Source organism: Austrofundulus limnaeus, unplaced genomic scaffold (genome assembly GCF_001266775.1).
Source record: "Austrofundulus limnaeus strain Quisiro unplaced genomic scaffold, Austrofundulus_limnaeus-1.0 Scaffold17, whole genome shotgun sequence".
In the NCBI taxonomy this organism is placed as follows: Eukaryota; Metazoa; Chordata; class Actinopteri; order Cyprinodontiformes; family Rivulidae; genus Austrofundulus; species Austrofundulus limnaeus.
The window spans coordinates 882,731-902,530 of record NW_013952419.1 but is presented as its reverse complement, the minus strand read 5'-3'; the positions used below and the strand labels follow the sequence as shown (position 1 = coordinate 902,530).

The window sequence follows — 19,800 nt, the reverse complement described above, 5'->3', positions numbered from 1 at the left end:
ACAACACCCTGCAGTCTGGCTGATAGTTAACATTTTTTTAAGTTATTAGAGATTATTCAATTCAATTCAACTAACAAAACTCATGGTTGCTCATTTCGATTGTAGGAATGTTGTTGTTGTTGTTGTTGTTGTTGTTGTTGTAAATCCAAGTCCATGAGTCTTTCTCTTTTGTCACTGAATAAAGCAAAACTAATTCAATGAAAAACGTCTGTACTTTCTATTAAAGGTAAATGACTAAGTATGCATTTTCTAAAACCAACTATGTGGATCTGGATCATGGTTTTCTCTCTATTCACTAAATAAACAGAAAAACGTTGAGTTTTGTTAGCATCCCTTTAATGAAAATCAAAGCTGTATTTTCCCAAACATGGCTTTAAATGTTTCCTCATTACATGAAACCATATTCATCGTGCACAGCTGAAAAGTAAAAAGCCCTTTAGACATTCCCCATCTGTATCAATAAGAGTTAGTCAATACTGTTTCATTATTTAGTGGAAGAAGTCAGGAGACAGAAAAAAGCTTTTTGTAGATGTTGTGTTGACATGGGTGCGTAGACAAGCGTTTAGCTGCGTGTGTGATACTGGAAGAGCAGACAGACGATCCAGGACCAGCAGCTTTTCAGAAACAAGCTCACAGCTGAACACGTCTCAGGTCGACCTTTAAGAAGAAGTGGAAACACAAACATCTTAAAGCCTTTTGAATTTGTCTCGAATGAACTCAGTTCACTCCCCACTTACCTCCCTGTACAAWGACATTTTGGACCTGCCCGGTTATTTTACACATGTAGGTGGTGTTCTGTGAGATCTCGTTCGTTAGGCCCTTCAGGGTCATTCTGTAGCCGTAGGGATCGAGCTCCACCACCTCCGTTTTGTCTTTGAAACGCGGATCTGCTGCAGAACCYGACACGTTGGTGCTGAGGAGGGTCTCCTTGGTTCCAGACGACCAGGAGAACTCGTAGCTGCTGATCTTGTTGGGCTTGGGCTCGATCCGGCAGTCCACTCTCAGGTCATCGTCATCCTCAACGCAGACGGAGATCTTCTGGGACTGAGCTGGGATCAGCAGCGCTGCGCTCAAACATAAACAGCACCATTAAAAAAATGCACATATGACCAAAAACAAAGCATTTCAATCTGACCTGAGCTGTTCTCTCACCTCCCAGCACTCCACAGACAAACAAGTTGAGCATGATGGAGAAGTGCACGTCCACCTATAACACTAAAGATGAATTTAGGTTTGATTAAAAAGAAGAGCAATGTCACACAAAACTGACGCATCCAGATTAGTTTGGCTACACGCTGAGGTCATTTTGGGAGTGGTCACAATAATATTTATAACACAGACAAARAGAGAAGAGCTGAAAGAGTCACCAAAAGAGAAAAATACTTTTTGACAACATAAAAAAGCTAAACTGATAAATAAGCTGAAACATTCTTAAAAAAGATATAAATGTGCTCTCTATCCAGATCCTTTACTAAAACTAATAAATAATGACATAATTTAGGACAATAGTCTCACATTTAAAAGCTCATTTGGGAAAATTAACYAATGTTTTTCTTTCTCTATAGTTGCATCAATCTTCCACAATGTTCCARGTCTTTTTGATGGGGTTACCCTAGAAACCCCTTTTTTAAAGGACCTCCAAGGAGTCTTACCTCCCGTCGAGTCTGAATGACGCAGCAGTTCCCCGTTGCTCTGGTTCCGGGGGCGAACAGCTGCTTGCGGCCTCCTTTCAGCGTGCAGCACTGCAGAACATCAGGCTACTTCTGAGAGAGAGGGCAGCATCACAGAGAGGTGGGAGAAGAGGGAGGGATGAGGGGTGGACCAGAAAGAGCTGATTCGTCTGTCTCCTCTGCAGAGGCTGATGGAGGACGTGGGCCAGGCTCTGTGTGTGTGTGTGTGTGTGTGTGTGTGTGTGTGTGTGTGTGTGTGTGTGTGTGTGTGTGTGTGTGTGTGCTACAGAGGCAGAAACTCACCACATCGTCATCGCTTTTACCAGAAGGGTGTTACGACCTTGTCTCCTTCCCTTGTTCGCGTCCTCACCTTTGTCTCGCCTCCTGAGTGCTCTTGTCCTGATTTACCCTTCCTGTCTGTTTGGGTTTGGTTCGGTTTGCTCGTCTAAATGGATCTCCAAAGCAGCAAAGTGCTTTTTGTAATGACCACATTCTTATTGAACTGTACTTACGGGACCGAATGATTTCACATGAGAATATGGTGAAGGACCATTACTGTCTGATGTTATCTCTCTTCTGATGGACTTTCATTTTAAAGGCAAGGATGAGGTTGGGTCATTCTTAGAGACCTTACATCTCATGTGTTTACTGCTAAAACATCAATTATTGATTTACAGATACTCCATGTTCTGAAACAATGATTATTATTATTATTATTATTATTATTATTATTATTATTATTATTATTATTATTATTATTATTGCCTGGGATCCTGTTTGTGAATTTCTCCAGTTCTTTCTTCACGAGTCCCACCATGACCACTGGTATTTGTTTTGGTCTTCATGTTCCACATCCTGCTGGTTTCCATAGATTTCCACAGAGGTGTTTCTTTCTGAAAGTATATTTTGTTAAGACAGAAAGTTCTTATAATCTTAAAGGACTTGAGCTGTTTATAAAACCTAAAATTCGGACAAACTTGAAGGACAGATGTGCTTCTGTTCAAGGATTAAGATTGTGGAATAATCTGGATAGTGATCATAAAAATGCAGGTTCAATGTATTTCTTTAAAAGAATGATAAAAATAAGTTTGTTAAAGAAAAGTTGTTGTTTGAAAAGGAATTTAAGCTTTTATTTTGTTTTGTTGATTATTATTGCTTGAAATTAACTATGGAAAAAAGGGGCAGATATTGTAAGATTTTTTTCCTTCTTTCTGCCTCCTTTCACTTCAATTTGGATTTGTATATATTTTGTTTTGTATAAAAATGTTTTTTTAATGAAATGAATAAATGAATAAAAATTTCCATGTTGTCATACAATATTTTTGATGACAGTGTCTGGTTTGTTGGCTTTGATCTGTCTGGATAGGCATGATGGTGGCAGCTTGGTCCTCTGTGACTGGCTGTGGCTGATGTTTGAATTTTCCTGTTGTTTTGATCATCTAGTGTAGATATGCTGCTGCTTTATTATGCCTCTGGTATACTCAGTTTTTGCTAATTCTGGGCAGCCTGAGATGATTTCATCAATGGTTTCTTTATATTTTCTACATATTCTACATAGTGATTTGATCCCATCTTTCATGATGTGGTGGCAATACCTGGTAACAAGAATATTATTATTGGCCTGAAGTTAAATTCATCTTTCTGCTCTTCCTCTTCTTATTTGACCTGCAGAGTGAGCCTCAGTAAAACTCCACAACCACGTTATCACCAGCACACAATCACATGCTGAATTTCTACTCCTTCAGAAATTTCTAGCACTGTCCTGCTAAAAAAAAAAAAAAAAAAAAAGCTTCCCACAGTGACTCAGTGGCGCCACCTGAAGGCCAGTAAAAGTAAACTCACAAGCTGGAATAGGATGCTCAGTTTGAATCACATGATGTCACTGTTTGGCCATGTTGAGTTTTACAGAATGGAAATGTTTCAGTGTTAACATTTTGGCCATTTTTAGTGAGTTCACCTTCCAATAAATGTCATTTTGGTCTAACTGCTCACTTTTACTCAATACTTTTAATGTAATAAGAAATTTCCTTTTGATAGATAAATACAGTGAATATTAGACACTTCAAGACTTGTATTCAAGGAGAGTTTAACTTTAACCAAAGTCATTTTATGGTACCTTTTCACTTAAGTATCACTTTAAGGTACTTTATACAACGTTCTAAAAGATCATTTAGCTGCCAAAAAAGTCAGAGGCTGTAAAGCTAAAGACATTTTTGAGCAACTTTTCTGTCAAAGCAAAAATATGAACTTCATGTTCATCAGAAACTCTTTCATTTCAAGCTCGTATTGTGCTGAGGATGGGAAAACACAGACGCAATTCATTACGCTTCAGCTTCACTTTAACTATCAAACTATAGCAAAAAATCTTTCTACAAATAATTAGATTTTTATCCACAGAAATCAGCTGAGACAGACAGGAGTACACAGTGAAGACAACAACAAATTTTCATTGAAGTTTTTGTTTAAAGGGGGGTGTATCATACAAAATCCACTTTTTTAGCTGTTAAATACATTTTGTTGTGAATGTCGAGTCTCTGAGTGCGGAAAAATAATAATTTAGTCCCTCCCAGAGCAGGGTAGATATCATTATATTCTGTTTGAGTCCTATTTTTTAACCTAGTGGGGTGTGAAGTGCTTCAATTGGATTTAAAGAAACAGCCTCAAAACGAGTTGATCTGAGAACACAACAGAAAAGGGGTGAAAGAGGGGCTTGTGGAGTTACAATAAGGAGAAATTCAAACCAAAACATTGCAATTCCACTTTATCTAGACTCCAACTGAATGATTTAAATGTAAAAAAGAAGGATTTAAAAGTGTGATGGATGGATTTTACATTTTTGCCTATTTATAAAATTATGTAATGTATTGTTGCTAATCTAAAGCATTTGGCTAATTTTAATACCTGGTGGTAACTGAATAGGACTTCTGTATATTGTTTGTATTTTACCATGTGATCAGTTTAGGACTAAGAACTTTTAACAGCAGCACAAATGGCAAACAATTTGAACACACCAGTAATATATGGGTGTTACAAAGAACAGCATCTAATTATTCCAGTAATTTTTAAAAGTCATGTTTCAGTATCTCTGACTTTTGGTTYTTTTGTTAATTTGTGGGGTTTTTAGTATTTGGTCCTGTTATTTTTGTACTCCATTAGTCATTTCTCCTCACTCAGTTTCTACTCTTCCATCTGGTCACCTGTTCCTTCTCTCTTATCTGTCACAGCTGCAGCCACTTTTCCTATTGTCCCATTGTCTCTATATTCTGTCATTTTTCATTCCACCATCAGCCAAGCATTCTGCATTATTCYTGCCACATCTGGGCCTCCCTGTGCTCTAAGCTCAGCTGCCATTTCAGCTTTTTGTTTTGCTTCATAATCAAGCTAAAGTTTTAGTTTTTGGAACTCCTCGTGTCAAGTCTGCATCCTTGGATCCAAAGTTCAGCTCAACGGGACGCAAATGCATTTTCTTCTACAGAAAGGAAGCGTTCAAATTAGGCAAACAGAATACAAATAAATAAATAATGGATTTATTTTCATTACAACACTTATAGACTCACACTGTAGTGGATCACAGAGGCTAAGTTTTTGTATCTCTGTCTTCGTCTGGACTCTTAATGAGTCTCCTTGCTGCTAATTAAACCTGACAGACAGTGAGATTTAATTATTATTACTATTATTTCTAATTTGCACACCAGCCCCGAGCTGCTCAGCTCAGCTCTGACACCAGTCAGGYGTGGGCTGGGGTTGTGGGTGTGTGGGGGAAGTCTCTATCTCAGAAATAATCTGCCCACGCTTTAAGCTGCTTTATCCCCACAGAGCCTCACACACTGCTGCTGCTCCGACACGCCGAGGGACGCAGAGAAGAAGTGACACCACTCCCACTGTCAAGTTGGACCAACTGAGCTCAGACTGTCTGTTTGTGGATCATCAGCACACATGACCGGACCCTGGTCCGAGTTGAAGCTGAGCCTCTGAAGCTGGAGGTGGGGCGGGGGGAGGTTTCAGTCTGGGAGGTAGGAGGACAGAAACAAGCTCAGACTGGGAATTGAACCACATCCAGGAGCTGGGAGCAGTGGTTTGGACATGGATCAAGCTGGACTTTGGGTCTTTTTAATCACAAACTGCCTTATATCAGGTAAGTAATAATGCTTTCAACAGGTTTTGGTAAAATATGGTCACAGTTTTAAATAGTTTTATATAGTTTTATATAGCCTACATGGGGGGAAAAAGCTGAATGGATATATAGGAGACGCAACATCTCAGAAAAATCAAAGGTCTAAACATGATTTTACACAACTCATCAGTCTAAACCTCTACTTTTATTTTGTTTTTGATTTTAATGAAAGATTCCTTTTCAAAATATTAAGTAATATTTCTATGTTTTATGCCTTTTGACACATTTTAGCATTATTATGTTATTATTTATTATCTTACCTGATGTATAGCTCTTTGATTGGCCTTAGCTTAAAGAAATAAAATTTAATTCTGATCAATCTGACAAGCTAAAGGTCAGACCAAACGAGGCAGAGCTCAAGGTGAATTGCTGCCATCTCGATTCAAAAGGTTTCACAACAGCTCACGCAGCTTATAATGATTAGCATCACACAGAATTCTGTTTTGTTACAATAGCAAACAGTGATAGCAGCAGCTAGCAGTAGCACTTACAGTGAATTTCTTGCAGAAAAACAAGGAGTTTTTAATGTATAAGGCAGTGTTTTTTTTAAATTGATGTGGTTTTTGTTGTTTTTTTCTTCAACAATTAGTAATATATTGTTACAGCAGGGATGATGTTTTTTTTTTTGAAACAATACCTACACACCCTCTCTTCTAAATAAAGTAATGTTTGGATTGTACACACTGTTGTTTTTTTATTTTTGAAAGGATTATAAAGTAGAAACAATGGTGTCAGGTGAGCTCAGCTTTACTGTATTCTCCTCCAAATGTGTTTCCTTAAAATAATATTAATGAATTCAAAAAGTGTTTTTGCCTAAACATCCATGAGAAAGTTAACGTTCAGAGCGTCTTCAGTGAAATCAAAGCAGCCTGTGTTGGAATGAATGAGCTAACCYCTGCCTCACTGTAACAGGTGCAGCAGTGGAATCACACTAAGCTGAGGCCAAACAAGCAGCTGCCTTCAGAGTTGTGATTGTCGTAATCTAGGGCGGGTGGCGGTATGCCTAATATGTACTGACAAAAGCGATTGTAGCGGATGTGCTGAGCTGTTGCAACATCTGCTGTGATTGCTGTTTTTTGTGGTTTTTGTTTTTTGTTTTCTTTACTGGTGTAATTAGTGAGTGTGAGGCTGCGCCATGTGATTGTCATGCTGAAGGACAGAGGCTTGGATTAGAGAGCAGAAGGGTGTAACAACAAGAAGGCTGCCATGTTTCACCCTGGCTGTTCGTTGCAGGGTTTTCTATTTTCTCCACATGCAAATGTCTGCCATGTTTTTTGGGAGGTGCTGGGGGCGCCACGTCGATGTGAAGACTGTGTTTGGGCTGATTTAGTTTGCATCTTGGGTAAAAGTTGTAACGCTCCTGCTGGGAGGCAGAATAAAACCGAACGAGACCAGCCGACATCATCATGAACATCTCTAATCCACAGCCCACAGCTGGAACACACAGACGCTACTCTGCAGAAATAATCCTGCACAGACACACTCRTTCTGCCCACTCTGACCACAGTCCTCTTCTTTTCTCTGCACTCTCACAAGTCTGCACGTTTATTCCTCCTCCACGTCATTCCTCAGCCAGAGGATGCTTCTCCACAGGTGTTTTCTTCACTTCCTGCCTCCTCCTCCCCCCACCTTTGTTGTGTTCTCCTCTCACGTCTCAACCTCAGGAGCAGTCACCATAATCCTGTGAGCTGCCTGATGAACACCAGCCAAAGCGTACGCTCCACGTTTCTGCAGCGCCACAGAGATTACACACCCAAACTAACACGTGGGCACGCATACGTGCCAATCCCAAACAAAGGCAGATTAGAATTAATTTGAAGGGAAATGACCATTTCAATTAGGAAAAACTAACTAAGAGGAAGAAGTTTTGATAAAATGGATGGTCAAGAGTGAAGTTTTTTTTGTTTGGAGCAATAAAAAGTGCTGACACATTGGGGGAAAAAAAGGTGACAGCGACACAAATAATGGTCATACCAGAACATTTTGATTTCACCACACTACTGCAAGAAAAAAAAAACACAAACAGGATGAATAATCCCCCAGCCAATCACAGATTTGATAACCAGGAGATTAAACAGTTAATCTCTGCCCCTATCTCTTTCTGCTCATGTTTCTCCATCTCACAGATTCACTGTATTATTCATTGGTTTTGTAGTCAAAGTGAGTCGAAAACATTGCAACGACTGCTGTTTTCGTCTGAATTACCCGAATATTATTATTTTTAATTACAGAGCTATTTTAATTTTCAAAGTGTTTGTGGTTTCTTCCTTTAATTCTGGTTACTTATCATGAAAACAAAACAAAATATTATTTTTTAAAGGTTTTTAGGCATTTTAAACTGTAGACGAAGCGTATCTTAAAATCTGGGCAAAAGGGTTTAACAGCATATTTAGCTAATCCATAGTTTTGGATTTTGAAATCTGTATAATTTAATTTATTGTAGTTTTTCATATGACATCACTTACAATAAAAAGTAAACTTGGTTTAACAATAGTTCAACAACCGGACTAAGTTCTACGTTTAATGTGAAATATAGTTTATATGCACATTTTTAAATAATCTATAACTTATTGATGCAGCTTTAGGTTTTGACCAGACTTTTCTTAAAAATTGTCTCAGAATTTGATAAAATCAAATACATCTTTATTATAGAATTAAAATAGCAGGCATTTTTAAAGATAATTAGCTTTTAGAAATAGACCTCGTGTGACCTTTTTTCAACAGCAGCACCTGTTTCATTCATACAATCACTGTTAAAATTAGGTTTTCACATAATGGTGAAAAAAGATGGAGGACATCCGTGCAGGATGTTAACAAAAAAAAGCCCATCGTCACGCTGTGTTGCTCTAAATGTTACCCATTCAATCGTGAAACAGTATTGCTATTGTTTGCTTTCGTTCCCATGCTCGTCTCTCGACTGCATGCTGCCGTTTTTACAGATCATTGTCGTGGTGAGGTCATTTCCCAAGCTTTAAACAATAGAAGAATGTGAGCGGAGGCAGCTGAAGAGAGGAAACAGGGAGAGATGTGAGGCAGTTTTTTTCTGTTTCAGAGAGGGAGTTTTTCTTATTGCTCACCTTAAGCCTCTAATCTACTCAGTAACTGAGCTCAGCAGGGGGGATGTGGAGCGAGGATGTTGGGAAGAAAAATCAAAGGTGAAGAAGTGAAAGGTGATTTAACCCACCTTTACCAGGGGTGTACTACTTATCAAGGTTTGTCAGTCGATAGCTCAATAAAGCTCCTGTAATTGAAATACAGTGTAAAAACAGATATCGTTTAACAGATACAGTTTTTCTGCTGTTGTTCCAAAGAACTTCATTTTTTTCATAATTGGATGCCCACGGATGTGTCTTTGAGCACAGGCTGATAAGAAACTCCCTGACGAAGATACGTGGGTGGCAGCCTTGATTCTCACCCCTCCCTCTCCTCATCCCTTATCTATCTGGTTCCTGACGAGGTCACGCAGGCTGGATCAGAGGAACTGAACTCTGAAGCAGAGAATTGAACTCTGGGATATTGTGTTCCTTTGGTAACATCTGGTTGGACTCTGGAGGTCTCTGTCGGACCAGGCACCTGCCCTTGATGTCACCATCTCCTTCACAATCCCTGCCCCACAGCTTTCCCTGCTTGCTGCTTCTGCTGTATCAGCAAGAGTCGTTTTTTGTACAATGACCGTGTGTGTTCCTGTGTGTTAAACACAAGATCAAAGTTATTTTTTTAAACTCACCATTCCTATGTGTGTGTATTCTGAACACTGTACGGTAGCGCATGCTGTTGCGAATGACCGTGGACGTTCGTTCTCCCATGATGTGTGTTTCTTTCCGGACGGATGTGCTAAACTGCAAATTCCTTGTGTGTGTAAACATACTTGGCCAATAAAGCTGATTCTGATCCCATGTGTAATTTAACAAGATGTTCATTGAATACATCCTCAGTCACCTGGTTTATGGCAGGACATTCTCAAGAAATGCTTGTCTTAGTTTGTGTTAGGGTCAGTGGGATCAGGGCCGGTCCTAGCCAATTTGGCTCCCTAAAATTTCAGGTGGTGCCCCATGCACAATTTTCTAAATCTCACTGCCAATTTGCATATATTTTTATATAAATATAAATAGTTTGGTCTTGATATTATTCTTATCTTAATAAACTAGATTGTCCAAGTAATTTAATAAATATCCTCTGCACCAAATAACCTAACTTAACAAATCAGGCTGAGAAACCCACAGAACAAGTTACCTACATAAACTTGAGTAACTTACTCTCATACTTAATCTACTATTCTCTGATAAAAAGTTATAAAATATTTTCTCCATTTGTGACAACCCCTAGATAGACGGCACCATTAGCATTTGCCTACACTGCCCATGCTCTGAGTGGGGTTATACTAATAGCCACTTAAGCTGTCACAATGTAGATTTTGAGGTTTCATTTTTGCTTTATTTTAAGGTCCCCAAAATATGCCTGTTCTTTATATTAAAAAAGAATAATAACAAAACAATTTTGTAAAAATACTTTGAATAATAGAGAACAGGTGCGCTCGTATGCCAGCTCTCTGCAGGTTCATTTTAATCTCTTATTATTGAAAACGGTGGTGCTGTGGTTATTTTTCTGAGCTATTTTTATCTAAACAGATCATTCTGGTTGATGCATTTGTTGACAATATCACATAAAAACACCCAAGCTGAATTTAATTAAACTTCAGGGGATTAGGGAGTGGATCCTACCATATGTGGAGAAAGCACAATGAGGGTGGTGAAGGAAGAAGTCATTAAATGTTGGTGTGGATCACTTGGATTAAATTAGCTAAATACGGCGTCGGCCTCGGCAGGGAATGTGATCTCTGAGCTCTTACTTTTCATGGCTGTTGGAAATCTTAAAGGAAACTCTAAATATGAAATGGTTTATTCATAAAAACCTTGTTGTAAAGTCAATGAATTATTCAGACCGAGCACAGATGATCAGATTCTGTGAGGGAGCTTGAATGTAAAACATTTTGTGTGTGCGTGTGTTTGCATGATATTGTGTGAGAATTAGGGCAGCCTTTGTTCCGGCGCTGTTTTGCTCCTCATCTCACATCTAAAACAGCCAACATTCTTTTCATCATCACCCAGTTCAAATACTAGATTTAACAAACAGTTCCTGTCAGACACAAGTAAACACACGTGATCCTGCACAGTCAGCGGGTGTGGCGCTGCTGCAGGATTGGTTAAAGGAGATCAGTAAGTCAGTGGGAAGAGATAGCTAAATAAATCCACACTTATTTATACCTCTAACTAATCCACGACCTCCGACCTTTAGTTTATCTGCGCCTCTGACAGCTCAGCTCCAGCTATACGATCAACATGTTTTGATTACAACATGCAGGATGGCACGTCTAACAAATTAAAAATGTAATATGAGAGGAAGTGTTTTCATACCYTTGTCCTTTTGTGTGTTTATTTCCAGAACTAAGTGGACAGAGAGTGGAGATGGAAGATGGGAAGTCTGGGTACATTGGCTCAAAGGTGGATCTCCGCTGCCGGTTTGTCAACAGCAACCCACCTGTTAAGATCTCCCAGGTAATCAGCTGCAATGCACGAATCATGCAAAAAACAAATAAAAATAGATTTGATGGTTATGTYCTAGTTCACATAATGACAGTAGCGTCTAGCTGTAGCACTTCCTGTGCAGCCTGGGGCACTTCCAGAAGGAACGTTATAATATTTCTGCCAGAATAATCATAGTGTTGATTCCTGCATTGAGACCTGCGATTCCTTCAAAATAAAAGTTTGTCATTCCAATTGAGGTATCTACAACAGGTAAGATATTAACTGTTCAGAATCTCTTTACAAAAAATTTGAAATATTTTTTCACTTTACGATGGTTCCTCTCCTGTACAGCTAAAATCTCTTTATAGCACTAAGAAAATAAAAAAATTGTAATAAAACAACTAAAAATCCTGCAGTTTGATTGACAAACTGTGGTATCTGTGGTGTGATGATGAATGGGTGACCTGGCAGAATCAGGATAGTGCTTCCCTGCAAATAAACAAACAAATATAATCATTTTTTTTCCAGGATTATTCCTGGTGAATCACAGTCAGCAGCTACATGAATATTTAATYTTCCAGCACTGAGTCGTTCTCTGGCCCACAGAAGTGAGGGTCAACTCTGACGCAGAAAGTCAATCACAAATGGGAAACCTTGCAGGCTTGCTATGATTATCAGTTACACACAAATAAAATAAAACCTGATGAAACAGGACCTRGAGCTGCTCCTCTTTTCTTTATGTTTCCCTCCAAGGAACCAGACTTTTTTGTCATTTAATAGTTCTCAACACTTTCAATCCTTTATCATTTTCATAAAACTATTCTTTTTTTCATTTATTAGATCATTTGTTCATGTATAAATGAGCATGAAGGATGACCAGTCGTGTCTACATTTAACAGACAATTTAGCAAATTAATTTGTTGCACTTTAAAATATTTTGTTCTTTCAGCCTATATTTTAAAAGAGATCTGTCTGTAACAACAAAATGTCCATTTATCTTTATACTTGTTTGAATAAATTGTTGCCTGTATTTCTTATTTCCAGCAGGAGATAACTGAGCGTTGGCTCAAAAGGCTTGTGTCACAGCACCATACTGTTCTGTGCGCCACCTTCTCCCATCATTAACTCTTACTCCTTCTTTCTCAAGGTGACATGGCAGAAACTGGTGAACGGCACAAAACAGAACGTCGCAATCGCCAACCCGTCCCTGGGCGTGTCCGTGGCCCCGCCGTACAAGGACCGCATCATCTTCAAGAACGCAGCAGTCAGGCGACGGACACCCAACCTCGAAGACACGACCATTATCTTCTCCTCCCTCCGCCTCTCTGACGAGGCCACGTACATCTGTGAATACACCACATTCCCCGCAGGGAACCGAGAGAACACCYTGAACCTCACTGTCTACGGTGAGGCCGCAAAGCCATTTGACCTGGAAATGCCATGTGTAGTTTTAGGACCTTATAACATGAAACTGAGGTTTTTTTAATATTACAAGGAAGAAAGCTAGTGTTTGATGACGTTTTTAGAACATAGGATGTTTTAGTTTTACAAAAAAATAAAATCAAAGAAAGAATTTCTAGGAAATGAAATACATCTAATCTGGTTTTTAAGTTGTTGTGCGCATAAAAATAAGGCTTTTATTAGAAGAGAGGGCCACCGTTTTCTAATAACATTACCTAATGGAATCATTTACAAAGAGAACAGAACTGGACCAAGAACAGAACCRTGGGGAACACCATAATTAAATTTAGAACACGATAGTAATAAAAAGCTTTAAATATTTCTAGACAATACTTTTAAAAGGGTTGTCTTTAACCTTTGGGGAAGATGTAAGAACCATGTGCGAACTCTGGAAAGTTTGAAATGTAAATTYTGATTATTATGTGTATAATCTCTCAGTTCGGCCTAAAACTCAGATGAGTCTGTCCACACCGACCCTGGTGGCTCGTTCATCCAACCTAAAGACTCCAGTAGCGACCTGCATCTCTGCCAATGGAAAACCACCTGGAACCATCAGGTGTGTGTTTGTGAGTTACACGTTAATGTCTTCACCTCTTTGACCTGTATTTTTACACGTGTCTTTGTGCCTCACGAATGTGAGCAGGTGGGAGACGAGGGTCCCCGGAGAAGCAACCACCCGAGAGTACGTAAACTCGGATGGGACAGTCACCGTTCAGAGCGACTACATTTTGGTGCCCAGCAGAGAAACTCACAGAGAGACGCTCACCTGCGTCACCATTTACAACGAGGAGGTGTACACAGACAGCGTCACCCTCGACATTCAGTGTAAGTCTCTCTGAGGCGTTAATAAGGCAGGTCCAATAAAGCAGTGTAACATGAACAGCTGGTTTTTATATATTTATATATTTATACACCAGATGAGCCAGAGGTTACGATCGAAGGGTTTGATGGGAACTGGTATCTGAGCAGAGAGAACGTCCAGCTGAGCTGCCAGGCTGATGCCAACCCAGCCGTGTCTCTGTACCAGTGGAGAGTGTGAGTACTGCTGTTTGTTGGGTTTATACACGCAGCAGGCCTGTTTCCTAACCAGGACAGGGTTGCAGTTAATTTGACAAAAAACCCAGTGAATGTTTACTCAGATGTTCATACGCACCCAGATGATTCATTTTGTGGTGAGAACAGGTTTATTCTTCTGACTCTTCTATGGAAAGTTCATTGTTCATGGTTTGCCACTATTCCCAAATTTATCACTGCTGAAGACTTTATTAAAGTATTTCTATTCTTTTGCAAATCAGACTTATTAGTTTTTCAATTCTAAAGCACAACTTGTATCTTTTACGTAAATAACTGCTTATCAAAATTAAGAAAATTCCCTGTCTTTGTGTAGCCTTCCCCCCACCCTTTTATAAAATTCAGCTGCTTTTAACTTGACTTTAGGCAGCAGTGTGTTGAGTTCATGGCTGGTGATTATGAAAAACTAAAGAATGATAAGCATTTCTTCACAATGACCTTTAAAGAGGTCATGTCATTTAAATTTGCAGACAGGTTTCTGGTCTCAGCTGGTGCTTGTGTTCTGCGAACTGTAAGCTGTAGCCAAACGTTTTGACTCAATTTGATTGAGAAACTGTACCTTAAAGCTCCACAGATGTCATGTGGCTTTGGCCTTCTTGCTTTCAACATTTGATTACAGAATATTCCTTTGAGGTTAGAGTAATGGGGTCCCCAACTGGAGCACCTTTTAGCACCATGGATAAAGACTCCAAGGAGGCTGGTTACTCTGAATTGGATTAGTGGAATAAGGTCCAGCTACTCTCAAGTAAACTGGTTTTAGAGCCCACGCTGTGCAAGCTCAGGCTCCTTCTCTACCAGAGAGATGATATTTCACTTATAACATTTGCACCCAGCCTGTAAGGCCCCTCCTTCAGGTGATGGACCCACTGGAAGCCAAACATACGTAGCTCATTTGAGCTGAACCAGACCTGGCTCCATGTCTGGGTGAGAAACATTGAGTTCTTTGTTGTTTTCCGTCAATACAAGTATTTTGAATCGCTTTTTGTCTGTCCTGTCCGACTTGGGAGACCCTACCAAAGGCAATTGCCCCCCAACAGGTCCTACAATCATTCAGATAGATAACTATGAAATTAAGGGCTGCAGTTTTGGTGCATGTACAAGTTTGATCCAGTGTTTAATCCCAGTAAAACAGTTTTCCAGCTCAGTTTTATGGTTCTGTTCTGGTCCTTTACAGGATCAATGGATCCATTCCTAGCAGTGTTGAGATCCAAGACAACCTCCTCCTGTTCAAAGGTCCGGTGACCTACGACCTGCAGGGAACATATGTGTGCGATGCAACCAACAGCATCGGGACGAGGTCAGCCTCTGTGGAGATCAGCGTCATAGGTAAAGATTTTCATCTGATAAGTTGCTGTGAACAATGGACGATTTCCTGAGTTCTTCTTCATGTGTCGTCCTTTTAGAAAAACCTCTGCCGCAGATTGCGACAGGTGATGTCATCAGCGTCATCGCCTTATTATTGGCTGCCGGAGTGCTGATGGGCATCACAATCACAGTCTTGGTGCTCAAAATTAAAAGCAGAAAAGACGACTCCTTGTGCGTAAACATCCTCTAACATTACACGCCTGTTTGTCTCTGCGAGATTCAGCTTTACATCTTTTTTTTCTTTTTGTTTTATTTTCGATCAGAAGCGACTCCCCGTCCAAAAAACAGCCGATAAGGAAAAGACCAGATGATATTCAGGTAACTGTTCTGTTGTTTGGATTTTTACAGATCTCAGTTTGAATGGCAGGTCACAGTGTTGGAACGACTGAAAACAAATTACTATTTTAAAGCAATCACTGAGCTTCTGTCCGGGTCAGGGTTGTCAAACAAACTCAGGGCCACATGCCCAGACGAAAAAAAATACTAAAGTATATTTTAAATAGACTGCATTTTACAGAAATATATTTTAATATATTATCAATAGAATATACTTTTTAGGATTATATTAGGATTATAAGGAACTGTTGAGTAGTTCATTATTTAATTCAGCCTTCAGTAAACTGGTAGCCTAATACTTTTGTGGTACCTTAGTGTGAAGTAAAACATATAATGTTCGAAGTAGCATAGAGTAAAAATGATATTGATAAGTAGCTTAAAATTGTACTTCCTTACTAATTACAATACACCAAAAATATACTATAATTATGATACAACTACATTGAAAGTATACTGCTTATGAATTTGAAATACATACAATTCCTTTACAAAAATAGTGCACTAAATTTTTACTAACTAAGCATGTTATTAGTACATACAAAGCTATACACTTAAAGTGTACTAAGTATATTTTAAGTTGTTACACTTTAGTATTTAAAATTATATCTAATACATTTAAAATTGTGCTTTTGTACAACTTAAATACAACTTAAGTATACGTATTTAGTATTAAATTAGTTGCTCTGAAATAGCACTCTTCAAATATACTGATGATTAGTGCGGCATCAAGTATACTAAAATATACTTAGATTTAGTAAACTTAGTATAATATTTTTTCACCTGGGTAAGCATTGCCCTCAACTAGTTGCAATTAACATCAGCGTTTTGTGTTTAACTTCGACTAAACACAAAACACATCAACGTTCCTCATCTCATTGCTATGTTTAAGCTATGTTAAACAATAGCTGAGCTCTATATGGTATTTCCTGCATAGAAACAGTGTTTTAACACATCCTCTCATAAACACTGAAAAGTACTATGTGTACGTCTGACTAAATGTGAAATAAATAAAACAGACATTCTATTAGAAATAAAAGTAAGATAGTTTTACTCACTATTGAGTTGTGGTGAGTAGCTGTCATTTTGAATTCTGAACTGAGGTGAGTTCTCCCACTTTCCAACAGGGAACTCCCACTGGAGCAGGAGTTCCAACTTTTAAGTGGGAAATTCCCTCATCCCAGCATAACCAGGCTGCAGAAAAAGTACTTGACAAAAATGCAACTAGAAATTTGGCACTGTTAATTTGACCGCCTAATTTTGAGCCCCGTGACCTTATTTTGCAGATAAAATAATCAACATGCATTTTGGGAAATGTAGTGCATGCTCAGTACTGGCTTTAATATAGCATGCACTTATTTTACATTTATTTAGACATTGCTACATCTTTGAAGCTCTCACAGGCCACATAACATGCAATGGTGGGTCACATTTGGCCCATGGACCTTGAGTTTGATACGTAAGATTTATGACATTATCATGTAGAAATACTAATGCATGTCCTGGCTGAGGAGGTGAAAATGCTTTTTCTTTTAGATTAAATGGAAAAAACTCATAATTGAACCTTGAACATTTTTAAAAACATTAATAAAATTAAATAAAATCAAAGAAGTTCTGTGATTCTGCACGCGCAAAAAAACAGTTTCCCTCTGCAGGTGGATCAGCCTCACTGCAGACATTCATTTTTAAAATTTGTTTTTTTTTGGGGCCCTCTAAGGTGTATTTTTAAATCAGTATTAATTGATGTGATCTCTTGGTAGATCTTTGAATGCCTGCATTCAAATCTGTACAAAAACACAATATTAACCTGTATTGATATTTTTGTGAAGCTTTATCTCATTCCCTTTTCAGTCCTAACTTTTCTTGCYCTTTTCCAATATAAAAAGAAAAAACGAATAAATAAAAAACATTCTCTTAAATAGTTTGGAGMTTGAAAACCTTTAAAACTTTTGTCTCTCTTGTTTTTCAGCACTCAGGGCGTTTTTACGAGGAACTTCCGAACACAGCAGACTACGTGAGCTACAGACTGGCCTGTAACAAGGAGGACTACCCAGAGCCCTACTCCCCTCCAATCAACCCCCCTCTGTCGTTTCTGCCCCAGCAGCCCTACCAGTCCCCACAAATCCAAACGATGCCCGCAATGAGCACCAGCTCCACCAGCACCCCGCTGAAAAACACCTTTGTTCCTCCGTCACACAGCACCACCGTTTTCAAATACCCATCTGTGCCGGGTCTGTCCTCTCCTCCCCCAGGAGTGGGACCGTACACGTTTCCTAAAGAGCAGTACGTCTGAAGGATGTCAGCTTATAATATAAACTATAAAAATCCAACCTGAAGCAGGAGCTGGAGCGTGTGGCTCTGCGTGGTCAGCACTYTCCCTCACAGACACAGAGGCTCAAAGGTCAACAAATGGATTAATTGCTGGACTTTTACAACGATTTGTATCATATTTTGTTCTCTTACCTGCCTTTTTTAAGGAAGGGGTCTAATCCAATATGTAGGTTTTAAGATAGATTAGTTTAAAAAGCAAAAAAGTCTACTATTGAATAAATGAAATACCTTTGATTTCATCAAACTGAAAGGATTACCTGGATGTTCACTCTGCTTCATCCACTGTTGCATCATTTTGTACAAAAAAACAAGATAAATAAATGAATAATAAAAGATATAATTCCCTTCTTTATTTCTGATGACATTCAGTTCATTCTGTGTTGTATATAAAATCAATCCTTTGATGTAATATTTTGGTATTTAATGTAAAACTTCTGCTGTATTTGTATTTTGTATAATATTTGTCTTTTTTCTGTCATAAAAGGACCTTGAGTATAAATTGGATTTATGAAAAAAGTCATGTTTCAGTTGCTGAGAATTGTTTTTGTTGAACATTGAAATTTAGCTTTTAATAAAAAAAATGATCACATGAACAGTTTATCACTTTTATTAAAATGTTTTTGCATTAATGTTCTTTCAAGTTATAATTATTTAATGCATTATTCACAAACTGTCAAAGACAATTTGGGGTTTCACATTAAGTGACGCAAGTGATCAGATTACAGCTAATAACATCAGTTTACTATTATTTGTAAGTGTTAGCTTGAGAATTGGAGGATTTAATGGGGATGAAAATCAAAGGTTTTAATTACAGGACTGTCCGCTTCAAAATCATGATTATCAGCTTCAAACAGTCCTGTGTTCTGAAATGTGCAGGTATGTGACAACAATCCTGTGGAAATCTAAACCCTTCAGCAGAGCAAATGCCATGTATATTAGATGAGCTTACTATGACTGTGTTATTCTAACCCTASAGGGAAAAGAAAGAGGCTCAGCAGGACAGAGATGAGGAAAAACACCAGTAGATGAGCCTCAATCCGTTTATTTACCTGTTTGTAATGCCCAATAACAGCCTGTACTGTCAGACTGATTTGTAAAAGAACAGTTTGGGATCAGAAAAAGAGGAAAAATACCACTCCAGGAAAGAGAGAGGACTCTGGAAGATGAAACCTTAAAACCTTTAGTTTTTTGGGATTACTACAATTTGTTTTTTGAGTAAAGTTGGTGCTGGGCTCAAGATCATCATGATATCATGGTGGCCCAAGTCTCAGGATCAACTTTTATTTATCTTGCATCTAATCTGCTCAGTTTAACAGCAAATGGTAAGAACTTTCAGTATTTTATCTACTAATATATACATTTATCCTTCAAAATATTTACTCYCAATAATATGAGTAAATTACTGAATGTAAATCTTGCATTTATTGGTTCTATTTCTATTGAAATGGTAATTTATTATGATAAACAGCAGCTAGACAAAGCTGTAAGTGCCACTGAAACCTACTGTGTAATCAATCCCACTGCTGGACACTGGCAGGGCATATAACATACACACAAGTTTGTATTTCTAGCCTTATTAGGACCATTCATTGACTTTCACTCATTTCCAAAGTCATTTCTATAGCCTAAACCTAACAACCGCCCCCCAGTACACAACTARTCATAAACCTATCCTAAACTCAATTCACACCTTAGTCCTAAACCTAACCCAACAACCCAAAAAATGGAGTTCCACCATAGTAGGGCTGGATTTGGTCCCAAAAATGAGCACTGGTCACTGGTCAAGGTAGATGTGAATGCTAGAAAAGGTCCTAAAAAGGTAACAAATACAAGTACACACACACACACACACACACACACACACACACAC

General features: G+C 38.6%; 1 protein-coding gene across 1 annotated transcript; it reads left to right on the top strand.

Moving 5' to 3' along the window:
- The first annotated feature begins 5,506 nt into the window (after positions 1-5,506).
- nectin1a (nectin cell adhesion molecule 1a) lies at positions 5,507-18,523 on the top strand. The gene is made up of 10 exons (XM_014003173.1): positions 5,507-5,805; positions 11,287-11,399; positions 12,517-12,775; positions 13,269-13,386; positions 13,474-13,655; positions 13,748-13,865; positions 15,076-15,227; positions 15,305-15,437; positions 15,530-15,584; positions 17,569-18,523. The coding sequence occupies exons 1-10, from the start codon at positions 5,754-5,756 to the stop codon at positions 17,890-17,892; spliced, it is 1,506 nt and encodes a 501-aa protein (XP_013858627.1). The 5' UTR covers positions 5,507-5,753; the 3' UTR covers positions 17,893-18,523.
- The last annotated feature ends 1,277 nt before the right edge of the window (positions 18,524-19,800 follow it).